Raw genomic sequence first — 13,602 nt, forward strand, 5'->3', positions numbered from 1 at the left:
CACGCTCGTCGATCCCGCTCTGGAGCCCGGCGGCGGACATCACGTGCCCTCCTCCACTCGGGGGGAGGGGGGCCCTACGTCACACGCCACACCGCACCGCCCGCACCGCATGCTCAGGCCACGGTGTTTCCCCCCCCCCCCCCAGCGCGACATCTCCTTGTTCCGCTCTGGTTGGGGAGTAAGGGCTGTACTGCTCCTGCATGTCATTTGTGACATGGTGTAAACAAGCGCTAAACTATGCTCAGACTAGGTTAAACGTTACTTGCAGTCTGTGCATAGGGTAGGCACCAGCTCACCTTACTGTATGTAGGTCATCCGCAATGTTTGTCAGGTCTGTGGTTTTAATAAAAAAATAAAAATAAAAAATAAATGGTATTAAGGGAATGTTCAGGTATCCCCGGTCTTTTCTGCTTCCACTAAGATACTGCCCAACAGGTCCAGAAGGCCATCTCCTTTGCTGCCTGCCGTCCGTTCTGGCGCTAGCCTGTGGCATGACCATCTTGTGTTAGCGCAGCTGGTGCTGGGCCATACGGCACCCTGCAACTTACCTAGCTTGCTTGTTCCCAGCGGTCATACTTCTTTTTATAAAAAAAAAAAGAAGAAATATTAAAAACTCCTTGATTTTGCCGTGTCCTGCAAGCCCTGGTGGCTTGTTAGTTTATGCTCTACATTTGTGTCTTATTTTTTATTTTTTCCTTTAGAGTCGTGGTTTCTCCGCTTCGTTTTCTTGTCCTCCTGACGTCTCAGGATTAGGTATTAGGACGGGTTCTTACACCTATTGCTAATTAATGTAAAAAAAAAAAAAAAAATAATAATTCTACAGGCACTACGGAGGGTCCCTGCCAGTCAGTCAAGTGGAAATTCTTGGGCCTGAGGGTCTTTCAGGTAGGTATGGTGCTGCACGTCGCTTGTTATGCAGTTCACTCGCTAGTACTGTGGTTTTCCTCACCTGAGGCGTTCAGGTGTCGTTTTCTGTCCATCCTGCCTGAAGCGTTCAGGTATCTTCCCTGTCCATCTGTGCCTGAAGCGTTCAGGTATCTTCCCTGTCCATCCGTGCCTGAAGCGTTCAGGTATCTTCCCTGTCCATCTGTGCCTGAAGCGTTCAGGTATCTTCCCTGTCCATCCGTGCCTGAAGCGTTCAGGTATCTTCCCTGTCCATCTGTGCCTGAAGCGTTCAGGTATCTTCCCTGTCCATCTGTGCCTGAAGCGTTCAGGTATCTTCCCTGTCCATCTGTGCCTGAAGCATTCAGGTATCTTCCCTGTCCATCTGTGCCTGAAGCGTTCAGGTATCTTCCCTGTCCATCTGTGCCTGAAGCGTTCAGGTATCTTCCCGGTCCATCTGTGCCTGAAGCGTTCAGGTATCTTCCCTGTCCATCTGTGCCTGAAGCGTTCAGGTATCTTCCCTGTCCATCTGTGCCTGAAGCGTTCAGGTATCTTCCCTGTCCATCTGTGCCTGAAGCGTTCGGGTATCTTCCCTGTCCATCTGTGCCTGAAGCGTTCGGGTATCTTCCCTGTCCATCTGTGCCTGAAGCGTTCGGGTATCTTCCCTGTCCATCTGTGCCTGAAGCGTTCGGGTATCTTCCCTGTCCATATGTGCCTGAAGCGTTCGGGTGTCTTCCCTGTCCATCTGTGCCTGAAGCGTTCGGGTGTCTTCCCTGTCCATCTGTGCCTGAAGCGTTCGGGTGTCTTCCCTGTCCATCTTGCCTGAGGCATTCAGGTCTCGTCCCTGTTTTCGCAGCCTGTAGCATTCTGGTACACGACTCACCTCCCCAACCGGTAGCATTCAGGTCTAACCTTTCCGCTCGGCCTGGAAGCATCCAGGCCTCTCTCTCTCGCTGCAGTGACCATCTCTCCTCCTCCTGGTACCTTGGACACCCTTCTGCGTTTTACGTTTCTCCTTAGCGGTGTGCTCGCTGGCTCTCGGGAGCCTCTTCTGGGTTCCTGCCTCACCCATCCATCGTCACTCTGTTTTTCGTGTCTAACTTGCATGTCGGTGCGTTCGTCCATCTTCGCCACATCTGGGTGTTATTTTCGGTCCCGCATAACTCTCTCACGCCGGCTCCTGACTTTTCCAGTCCCCAGGGCGAGTCGGGTCTCATCCGTCAAGTCGCAGGCGGTAAGGCAAGGGTGTCGAGTCTACAGACAGGTCCTACGTAAGGTCTTCCGAACCATGTCTCAGGTGTCAGACGTGGACGACACTTTTGTCCCTTCCGGGTACCTCGGTCTCTGGTCAAGGCGGCCCAGAGTCCCTCAGGAGATGGACCGTGCCAAAGCTTGTCGCTGAATTGCACAGAAGGGGCATCAGGCATCCAGCATCGGCACGAAAAGCCGAACTATACAGGCTATTGATGTCGGAAACTGGTCCATTAGAAGGGGAAGATTCGTTCCCATCCATTCGACAATCTCTGGTGCAGTTACAGAGTTTGCCATGAGATATGCGTCCATTGACGAGGCCATTGCTCTCATCCTCAGGGCTGGGAAGGGCGCCTGGTTGTCTAAAACCGACATCGCAGACGCATTCAAACTACTTCCAATCGCTCCACATTTATGGCTATTCTATGGCATTCAATGGGAGAACAGGTTTTATTTTGCTAATCGGTTGACCTTCGGCTCTAAAAGCAGCCCATGGTTGTTCGACCAGTTGGCTCAGGCTTTACACTGGATTCTGACCCAACACGGCAGTACTCCAGCGGTCATCCACTACTTGGACGACTTTCTCCTCATTGAACAGCCACAGTGTCGACCATCAGGGCTTCACTCCCTCCTGGAGCTTTTTTCCTCCTTACACATTCCCATTTCGCAGGGCAAGACCTCTGGTCCTCACACATCCATCACCTTCCTGGGCATTATCCTGGATTCAGACAGGATGGAAGCCAGGTTACCAGGGGACAAGTTGGCACAAATCCGTGAAGCCGTTTCCGGGGCTCTAGCATCTTCCCAGTTGACCAAGGTAGAATTACAGTCCATTCTGGGTAGATTAAATTTTGCCTTAAGGGTGATGCCCCAGGGTAGGGCCTTCATTTCACGTCTGCTCTCACTCCTCCCAGCAGCCCCCGAACCCGACAGCATTGTCCACTTAGACAGGGCAGCCATGGCAGACTTGCGTATGTGGAACGACTTCCTTTCAGCATGGAACGGGGTTAGCCTGTTCGTCCCTTCCTGGACTCAATCTTCAGCTAGGGTGTTTTCTGATGCCGCAGCTTCCCGGGGGTTCGCAGCAATATTCGGGTCCCACTGGTTGGCGGGTCCTTGGCCGCCTCAGATCAGTACTGATCCTCAGGCACTTAGTTCTTCTCCATTTCTGGAATTTTATCCCGCCGTGGCAGCTGCCACAGTCTGGGGTCACCTTTGGGCCAATTCCAGTGTTATGTTTATTTCAGACAGTCAAGACTTAGTGGATATCATCACCAAGGGTCGGGCTAAGTCGGCAAAAATCATGTCCCTCCTGCGTAAACTGGTCTGGCTATCTATGATTAACAACTTCCATTTTTCATGCTCCCATATTTCAGGTGTTAGCAACACTGCGGCCGATGCTTTATCTCGGTTCAATTTTCTCACGTTTTTTCAGTAATGTCCAGAAGCCGACCAGACCGGGGCACGGATTCCCAGTTTCAGCAGCCTAATGTTGGATTAAGGTCCCTGCTGACTACGGCCAAGGACTTCATGCACCGTTCCCTTTCTATCAACACGGCCCGCAATTACCACACCGGTTGGAAGCTTTTTTCAAAATTCACCACGGATCATCCCCAACGGGATACAGCTTTCACTCCCTACATCATGGCCTTCATGGCCTATTGTCATGTCAACCTTAAATTGGCACCCAGCACCATCCGTTTATACCTTGCCGGGGTGCAGCATTTCTTGTTGTTGCAAGATCCAGAGTATCGCTCTGTGTTTATATCTCAGGCCGTCAAAGCCACGCTCAGGGGCATGGAAAAGAGCAGTAGGGATACGACCCCTTCCCGACGGCCGGTCTCCGGTGAACTTTTTAGGCAGCTGTCTGCAATCCTAGATGGAAATCCTTTTGGCCCTTCCATTAGTCTGGTTATCAAGGGGGCAATGTATTTGAGCTTTTACGGCTTCCTACGCCCTGGAGAGTTCTCTGTCACTTCCCCAAGGGCGACCTTCCTGAAGAGGGAACAACTATCCTGGAACCTGGATCACTTTGTCTTAAGCCTTCCTTCCACGAAGACGTCTCAGTCCGGTCCTCCTATACAGATTCGCTTCTTTGAGTCAAAGAACGAATGGTGTCCGGTTCTCGTGCTACGACACTTCCTAAACACCATATTGCCTCCGGACCCTGAATCACCGTTACTTCCGTTCCAAGGGAAGCCTCTATCCACACGGCAATTCGTATCCCACATCAGATCCCTGGTCGCAGGGTTGGGGGTGGACCCCAAAATGATAACCGGACATTCATTCCGCATCGGAGCGGCATCTGCAGCCTCCAAACACAGGACACCTCCGCACGTCATACGTCACATGGGTAGGTGGAGATCTGCCTGTTTTTCCCGGTATATTCCGGATCCGCAATCAGAGACCCGGGAAGTCTTCCGTGCATTGGTTTTGTAATGTATATTAAATGTCATTGCTTTTCCCTACTCAGTGTTTTTTGCCCTCTTTTAGGCCTACCCGCGTAACGTGGCTCCAGGCACACATCAGCCACTGTTAGGGTCCCCTCCGTCTATCCTACGGACCGTGGCCTCGAACACAAGTAGTTAAGGCTGCATGCAGCCTGTATTTGTGGGCGGGGCCAGGTCACTCCTCTTAAACCCCACTCCTGGGTCCTCTCCGCTACGCACGCCGCATTCGTACATCCCACCCTTGTTCCCCCCCCTTTCTTTTTTCTTTCCTGTCCCCTTTTTCACTCTACCTAGGGTTGGCCCTCTTTTAGGCCTACCCGCGTAACGTGGCTCCAGGCACACATCAGCCACTGTTAGGGTCCCCTCCGTCTATCCTACGGACCGTGGCCTCGAACACAATGTAAGTTTTACACAATGATTTCATTTTTGAAACAAAAAAAATCATGTTTTAGTGTCTCCATAGTCTGAGAGCCATAGTTTTTTCAGTTTTTGGGCGATTATCTTAGGTAGGGTCTCATTTTTTGCGGGATGAGATGACGGTTTATTTGCCACTATTTTGGGGTGCATATGACTTTTTGATCGCTCGCTGTTACTCTTTTTGTGATGTAAGGTGACAAAAAATGGTTTATTTGGCACAGTTTTTTTTTTTGTTTTACGGTGTTCATCTGAGGGGTTAGGTCATGTGATATTTTTATAGAGCCGGTCGATACGGACGCGGCGATACCTAATATGTATACTTTTTTTTAATTTATGTAAGTTTTACACAATAACAGCTTTTTTAAAACAAAAAAAATGATGTTTTAGTGTCTCCATATTCTGAGCCATAGTTATTTTTTTTTGGGCGATTGTCTCAGGTAGGGGCTCATTTTTTGTGGGATGAGGTGATGGTTTGATTGGTACTATTTTGGTGGGCATACCCCTTTTTGATCGCTTGCTGTTGTACTTTTTGTAATGTAAGATGACAATTATTTTATTTTATTTAGCACAGTTTTTATTTTTTATTTTTTACGGTGTTCATCTGAGGGGTTAGGTCATGTGATATGTTTATAGAGCTGGTCGATACAGACGTGACGATAAGTAATATGTCTATATGTCATTTCCCTATTTTTTTTTTTTAAATGTGACTTTATTTTTGGAAAAGGACGCTTTATTTTTTTTTTTACTTGAAACTTTTAATTTTTTTTGTAAAACTTTAATTTTATTAACTTTTTCTTTTTCACTTTATTTTTTGTCCCACTCTGGGACTTCAACATTAAAGGGTCTGATCCCTGTTTCAATGCAGCACGATACATCTGTATTGTGCTGTATTGAACTGTTAGTGTCTTACACTGTAAGACGGTAACAGTTGCCTAGGAGACCCAGCCTGGGGGCTGGGCCTCTTAGGCCTAAGTACATGCCAGGCCCCAAGCCTTGGAATGGCTTGGGGCTGCCATGGTAACCATCGAGTCCCCGCCACAGCAGTGCGGGTACCGATGGATGAGATGAGGGACCGCAAACCTCCCATATGCCGCGGTCAGTGCTGACCACGGCATATGAGGGGTAATCCACCGACATCGGCATCATCACCAATGCTGGTGGATGCAGCAGGGATCCGGCTGTCAGTAACAGCCGGATCTCTTCCGCTGATCGCGGCACCGCACGTGGGGGAAGAGAAGGATCGCAGGACGAGAATGCTCGTCCTCTAGCGCTAAGTGCTGGCGATTTAGGATGAGCATTCTCGCCCTGGGTCGTGAAGGGGTTAAGATAAGTGCATTTTCGTTTTTCATTCTGTTGTTTGCTTGTGTGTTTTGTTTTCTAGGCCTCAGGGAGACGCTGGTTCCTTCATCTGGGAAGGAACCAGTAGTCTCATTCCCTGCCACCGTTCTTAGGGATTTCCAGGGTCTCCAGGGCTTAGGTTCCAGCATATGAGTATTTCCACCTTCAGGGTCTACTCATACTGGCAGGAGTCAGGGAGAGGTCTAGGGATTCCTAGGAGGTCACCATTCCTCTTCCTAAGCTTTGAGGCCTATAGTCTGGTCTATTTCCTTTTGTGTGTTTGTGTGTATTCTTGTGTAATCCTCTCCCCATTACGTGTGACAACAGGATTGGAGGTTGCAAGGGAGAAGAGGGTTGCATATAAGTTGCTTGGGGGGGGGGCATTCAAAAATTTGTGTGGGGTCGAGTCATTTCTAGTCACACCACTGGGTAAGAAATTGGCTCTGTTCTGTGTTGCTGGCCCACATAACCTGCTTGAAGGTCTCTGCCCTAGGACCTCCACTATCTTCCAAGTTGTGCACAATGACTGCCAAATTGGGTGCATCACAGACAGGCAATAGCAAAACCAATACTTATATAGCCTACTAGATTTTACTAAAGCTGTGGCGCAACCGAAAGAAGCGGACACACCATGTGGGATTTAAACTGGCCACAGCTTTATTCAATAATAACTCTTGAAAATGGTATGCCTGCAGGCACGATTATATAACCCAACTTCCAAAAGTCTCCAACTGAGAGATGTTCTGGCCTCACAACTCTGCCAAAATAAAGCTGTGACAAAACAGTACAGTCGTGGCCAAAAGTTTTGAGAATTAGATAAATATTGGAAATTGGAAAAGTTGCTGCTTAAGTTTTTATAATAGCAATTTGCATATACTCCAGAATGTTATGAAGAGTGATCAGATGAATTGCATAGTCCTTCTTTGCCATGAAAATTAACTTAATCCCAAAAAAAACTTTCCATTGCATTTCATTGCTGTCATTAAAGGACCTGCTGAGATCATTTCAGTAATCGTCTTGTTAACTCAGGTGAGAATGTTGACGAGCACAAGGCTGGAGATCATTATGTCAGGCTGATTGGGTTAAAATGGCAGACTTGACATGTTAAAAGGAGAGTGATGCTTGAAATCATTGTTCTTCCATTGTTAACCATGGTGACCTGCAAAGAAACGCGTGCAGCCATCATTGCGTTGCATAAAAATGGCTTCACAGGCAAGGATATTGTGGCTACTAAGATTGCACCTCAATCAACAATTTATAGGATCATCAAGAACTTCAAGGAAAGAGGTTCAATTCTTGTTAAGAAGGCTTCAGGGTGTCCAAGAAAGTCCAGCAAGCGCCAGGATCGTCTCCTAAAGAGGATTCAGCTGCGGGATCGGAGTGCCACCAGTGCAGAGCTTGCTCAGGAATGGCAGCAGGCAGGTGTGAGCGCATCTGCACGCACAGTAAGACGAAGACTTTTGGAAGATGGCCTGGTGTCAAGAAGGCCAGCAAAGAAGCCACTTCTCTCCAAAAAAAACATCAGGGACAGATTGATCTTCTGCAGAAAGTATGGTGAATGGACTGCTGAAGACTGGGGCAAAGTCATATTCGCCGATGAAGCCTCTTTCCGATTGTTTGGGGCATCTGGAAAAAGGCTTGTCCGGAGAAGAAAAGGTGAGCGCTACCATCAGTCCTGTGTCATGCCAACAGTAAAGCATCCTGAGACCATTCATGTGTGGGGTTGCTTCTCATCCAAGGGAGTGGGCTCACTCACAATTTTGCCCAAAAACACAGCCATGAATAAAGAATGGTACCAAAACACTAGGGCTGTCGAATATAATCGATGCAGCGATGCATCGCGATTCGACCCCCGGCGATTCTGCATCGATGCGGTTGCTTTAAATAATCGATGCATGTTGATGACGTCAGCGTCGCGTTCGCCGAGCCGAGTCGGAAAAAAAAGTTTTTGGGCGCCTTCTTTCCCGCCTCCCGCCTCCCGCTGACGACAGTGACACCCCCCCCCCCCTGTGTCGCACGCGTGAGTCGACTCGTGAGGAGGACTGGAGAGGAGACGGACGTGCAGCATGCAGCAGCACTGAGCACAGCGGACCCGTCCTCATACCCCCAAGAGCGCTCAGAACTTTCTCCTCGGTCGGCTAACTGTGCTGTGCACAAAAGAAAAAAAACAGGCTGTCTTGCGGGGGGACAGAGGAGGAGGAGACCCAGTGGAGAGTGACCCGAGCTAGGCCGCAATCGCCAGTGCCACACAGACAACAGCAGCACGCAGTGACTGCAGCAGCACACAGTAAGTTAGTAAGTTACCCTTCTGCATTTTTTGGGGGGATTTTTATTATTTTTGGGGGGGAGATGATGATCTGCTTCTGCACAATTGCACACTGAGTGTCTGACTGTCTGGCATATCTTTGTATTACTGTGATGCATGTGATCAGTGATCACTCACTAAGACCTCTAACTTAGTTTACAGCATTGCAAAAAGCTGCAAGTCAAATACACTATGTGTATTGAATACACTACAGTCAGTGGCAGCTTTTTGCAATGCTGTAAAGTTAGAGGTCTTAGTGAGTGATCACTGATCACATCATTTACAAAGATATGCCAGACAACACTGTCTGCAACTGTGCAATACTGCTGTTCTTGGGATTGTCATGTGGTTTAAAGCACAACTATTTAACAATATAACATGCCTGCCTGCCTGTTTGGTTACTTAAAAAATAAAACATTTTGACTGTTCTTTGTTCTGTCCCATACATCTTGAACTGGGTATTTTACAATTTTTAATTTTACCCCCCTTTTCACTTTCCAGTTTCGTGATGCAATCAATCAATCAATTGCTATCTTTCTTTTTAGGAGAGGGAGACCAGCCCATCCGTTACCCGGCTCGCAGGACAGGGAGCTAGGCCGCAGCTGCCAGTGCCACACACTCCGAGTCCCTTCATCATCACAGGCAGCAGGAGAGGAGACCCGCAGGTGCCACGTGCCAGCCAGACTCTGCCACCTTGTTGTGACAGGTAGGTGACCATCACACAGATACACCACTCACAGAGACTGCAGCTGGTCACTGCCTGTTACCTTACCGTACCTAAAAAAAAAAATTGTCACTTGTGTCACCTCACCTGTCCGTTTTTCCTCACTCCTCAGGCTCAGTCCAGTCCACCACAGGCAGGAGGAGAATCGCTCCACCACCAGCAGCCAGCAGTGCCGCCACCACCACCACCACCACCACCAGCACCACCGTCGTCGTTATCATCGTATCATCATTAATCAGGTAGGAAAACTAATAAACATCATCTTTCACATTATATTAAATAACTATGTCATGAAAGGTTTAATGAGTTTAAGTGACAATCACCAGACCATACCATTGCCATTTAATTAATTATGGTTACGTTTATGACTGTAGGTCTGCTGGTGCTGGTCTAGGTCTATATATCTCTATCTCTAATCCATTGAAATGAATGTTCTGTCCTGACCATTTGTCCACTTGTCCAGTGTGACTGTCTTGTCTTAGTGATGAATGATGATTGTTTGATCACAACTTTATTGATACTTTTTGATTTATGGTTTTGCTCATCACTGCCCCAGCCCCACACATGCTGCAGCTGCACTGCAAGGCAAGTGCATTGTGTGTGGGGCAGTAATGATGAGCAAAACCAAAAAGCATCATATTACAAATACAAACAAGGTAAGTATGAACTTGTGAATTGTGAATCAATCACCAAGACAAGACATTCAAATGATGCATAAAACCAGAATTAATGAAATGGGTGGCACTGGCATTATGTCATTGGGGGGGGGGGGGGGGATGTTGGCGGGACATGTTGTTGTTGTGTTGTAGCAGCCAGTTTGTGATCTCAAATAATGCCAGTGTACCAGATTGGAGAAGGAGAGAGAGTGCGATATAACGTGACCGGCTGTCGCTGACTCTCTGAGACTGTGACCATTGCAATGCCAATGCATTGACCAATGACCATGACCACCAGTTGAGTTGACCAACCACCGGCGGCAGACGAGATGAGGGGCCAGGGCGCATTTTTTCTTTTACACATGATGAATAATGATAGTTGACACTTGACAGCGACTGCGACTAACTGCGTGTGTGGGGGGTAGAATAATAAATGAGGATTTTACATATCATACAATTACATACATACTAGAAAGAAACGTGTTACTTTTTCTGTTGATCTCGTGGCAGGCTTTAGGCTTAGTCACTCAAATTTTTTATTTTATTTTTTTAAACTGACAGAGTTTGACAACATCATCGTCACGTCAAGACTTGTGTCATCCCTACTCACAAATTCACATAGATGCCTGGCATGCATTGCATTTGCTAGTAAATAAAAATGGCAGAAGTAGAACAAAAGGAACGAGAGATAAAAAATGCACCTAGCTTTTTAAAAGCAAACATCTGGGAACATTTTGGCTTTTATGAAAAAAGTAGGAAGCACGAATTGGACAAGTCATACGCTGTGTGTAAAATCTGTCACACAAAAATTAAATATCTAGGGAATACTACTAATCTGAGAAACCACGTCAGCCGTTTTCACCCAGAAATGCTAAAACCTACCACCACCACCAAGGAAATGAACCCAGATCAGCCAAGAATTGATGCAATGTTACAGTCAACTTTGCCGCCCAACTCTGAAAAGGTAAAGAGAATAACAAAAGCTGTGGCAGCTTTCATAGCGAAGGACCTGCGCCCTTACTCTGTTGTGGAAAACAGTGGGTTTCGCTACCTTTTGAAGACGATAGAGCCGCGTTACAAGATCCCGTCACGAAGTCACTTTACAGAAAACGTCATACCTGCACTCTACCACGAAACCAAAGCTAAGATAATTGCATCAATGAGCCAAGCAAGTCGAGTCGCAATAACGTGTGATTTCTGGACTTCAGTCACGACAGAGTCTTATGTTACAATAACAGCACATTACGTTAGTAAGGACTGGCAGATTTTGTCGCATGTACTGCAAACGAGAGCCATTTATGAGTCTCACACGGGTGCTCATCTGGCAGAGCTACTTTCTCATGTTGTGGAAGAATGGCAGCTGTCCGATAAATCTGTAGTGCTTGTGACCGACAACGCGTCAAACATGATAGTTGCAGCTCAAGTTGGAAAATTCCCCCATGTGAAATGCTTCGCCCATACACTGAATCTTGCATCCCAGCGAGCGTTGAAAGTGGCCACTCTCTCTAGGCTTCTTGGCAGAGTACGTCGGATATCCACATTCTTTCACCGCAGTACTAGAGCAAGCCACTGTCTAAAAGAGAAACAGAAATGTCTTGGCCTGAAGAATCATAAGCTGATAACTGATGTGGCAACAAGATGGAACAGTGCATACGACATGGTCGAGAGGTTCTTGGAACAACAACCTGCAGTCTGTGCCACCTTGCTGTCTCCAGAAGTCAGAAGAGGAGAGTCTGATCTCTGCACTCTAAACGAAACAGATGTGTCAAATGCAGAGGACGCCGTGAGTGCATTAAAGCCAATGAAGGATGCAACCATGCTGATGTCAGAAGAGCGCAATCCAACAGTTTCTCTCATTGCACCTATAAATGCACAACTTCTCCAGAGCATGACAGACACGATGGGAGACACACCCATGATCCATGAGATCAAGAATTCTATTAGAACAGATCTCCAGAAGAGGTACAGCAGTGAGGCCGAGAAGAAGATCCTTCATACAGCCTCTGCACTGGATCCTCGCTTTAAGGGACTGCCTTTCATCCTCACAGATGAAGAAAGATTGGAGATATTTAAAGGAGTCACTGAGGAAGCTGCATCCTTGGAGGTAATTAAATTAATTTGAAGAATTCCATCATGTTTCTTCTTGAAACGACAGTAGCACTACCACGCTTCTGAATCTGATGCGGTGCGGGAACTGTACTGTCCGTTTCCTGTGCTTTTTCATCACCCCATCAGAATCAAAGGCATTGACATTTGTGTTTTTACTTATTGTTTTTTTTCCGTTTCTTTTTTGTTCAAACACAGATTACATCAGATGAGAGTGAGAGGACACAAGAGGATCATCAAGTGCCTAGAAGAAAACAAACTCTGGAAGAAGAGGACAGTTCACCCATCGAAGACAACCATTCTCCACCATCTCCTCCCAAAAAGGCCAGATCGCTGCTCGTGAGTTTGCTGGGACAGTCTTTCACTGACACTGAAGGTACAATAGAACCCAAAAAGACCCCCTATGCCAAGGCTGAAGAGGAAATGGAAAACTATTGTAAAGCCCCACCTCTGCCTCTCACTGAGGACCCTTTGAACTGGTGGCGTGAGCATGAGGTCATATTTCCCCTCCTTTCTCGGCTGTCAAAGCAATACTTGTGTATCCCAGGTACAAGCGTGTCTGCAGAGCGGGTTTTCTCCACTGCAGGAGATGTGGTAACTGCAAAAAGAAGCGCCCTCAAACCAGACCATGTAGATCAATTGGTGTTCTTACAGAAAAATCTACATGTTCCCAAATGCTGAGCAGTGTTTTTAATTTTATAGATTTTGTTTATAGCATTGTCTCTGCCACTGAAATTTTTTATTTCTCTGTCTCCCCTGCCAGACTCCCCTTTTCCCTTCCCCTCCCCTTTTCCCCCTTCCCCTTCCCTTTTCCCTTCCCCTTCCCTTTTCCCTTCCCCTCCCCTTTTCCCTTTCCCTCCCCTGATTATTCTGATTAATCAGAATATATGATATTATTCTAGCTTTTAGCAGCACTGGAGTGGAGAGGAGATGGAGAATGGTTTTCTATTATGCGACTGTCCGTCCGATCCATTTTGTATTTTTACACTGACGTGTTTTTTGGTGTTTTCCCAATGTGTCTGTCATGCTCTGTGAATTTCTGACTCTGTTTAGGGGTTTAACCTTCAACCAAAAGAATTCTGTATTTAATTCCAGACAACTGACGCCCGCCAAGCCACCAGAGGAAGGCAAATCCTTGAAAGAATAAATTGAAACTTAAAACCTGGAGTAAATCTTTATTGGATCACACAAATACACATTCACACAAACCAAAAAAACACACACCGACCTTCTGACATCATGTCTGACTATGGTGGCTGTGCCACATTGCCCGTCCTGTGGCCTGCCCTTTACCATTATGATTCAGTGAGGAGGATGTGTGTTTATTTTTTTTCTGATATTCTGTGGTGTGTGTTTGTGATCCCATAAAGATTTGTCCAAGGTTTTCAGATTCAGTTGAAAATGTATTCTGTCAAGGATTTTCCAGCTTCCTCTAATGGTGGCATGGCTTGGCTTCAGTTGATGTATCGTGGT

General features: G+C 47.0%; 1 protein-coding gene across 1 annotated transcript; it reads left to right on the top strand.

Annotated features, from left to right (window-relative positions):
• Window positions 1–11,902: 11,902 nt before the first annotated feature.
• LOC120997464 (E3 SUMO-protein ligase ZBED1-like) lies at window positions 11,903–12,909 on the top strand. The gene is made up of 2 exons (XM_040427544.1): window positions 11,903–12,127; window positions 12,328–12,909. The coding sequence occupies exons 1-2, from the start codon at window positions 11,912–11,914 to the stop codon at window positions 12,808–12,810; spliced, it is 699 nt and encodes a 232-aa protein (XP_040283478.1). The 5' UTR covers window positions 11,903–11,911; the 3' UTR covers window positions 12,811–12,909.
• The last annotated feature ends 693 nt before the right edge of the window (window positions 12,910–13,602 follow it).

This window comes from Bufo bufo, chromosome 1 (genome assembly GCF_905171765.1).
Source record: "Bufo bufo chromosome 1, aBufBuf1.1, whole genome shotgun sequence".
In the NCBI taxonomy this organism is placed as follows: Eukaryota; Metazoa; Chordata; class Amphibia; order Anura; family Bufonidae; genus Bufo; species Bufo bufo.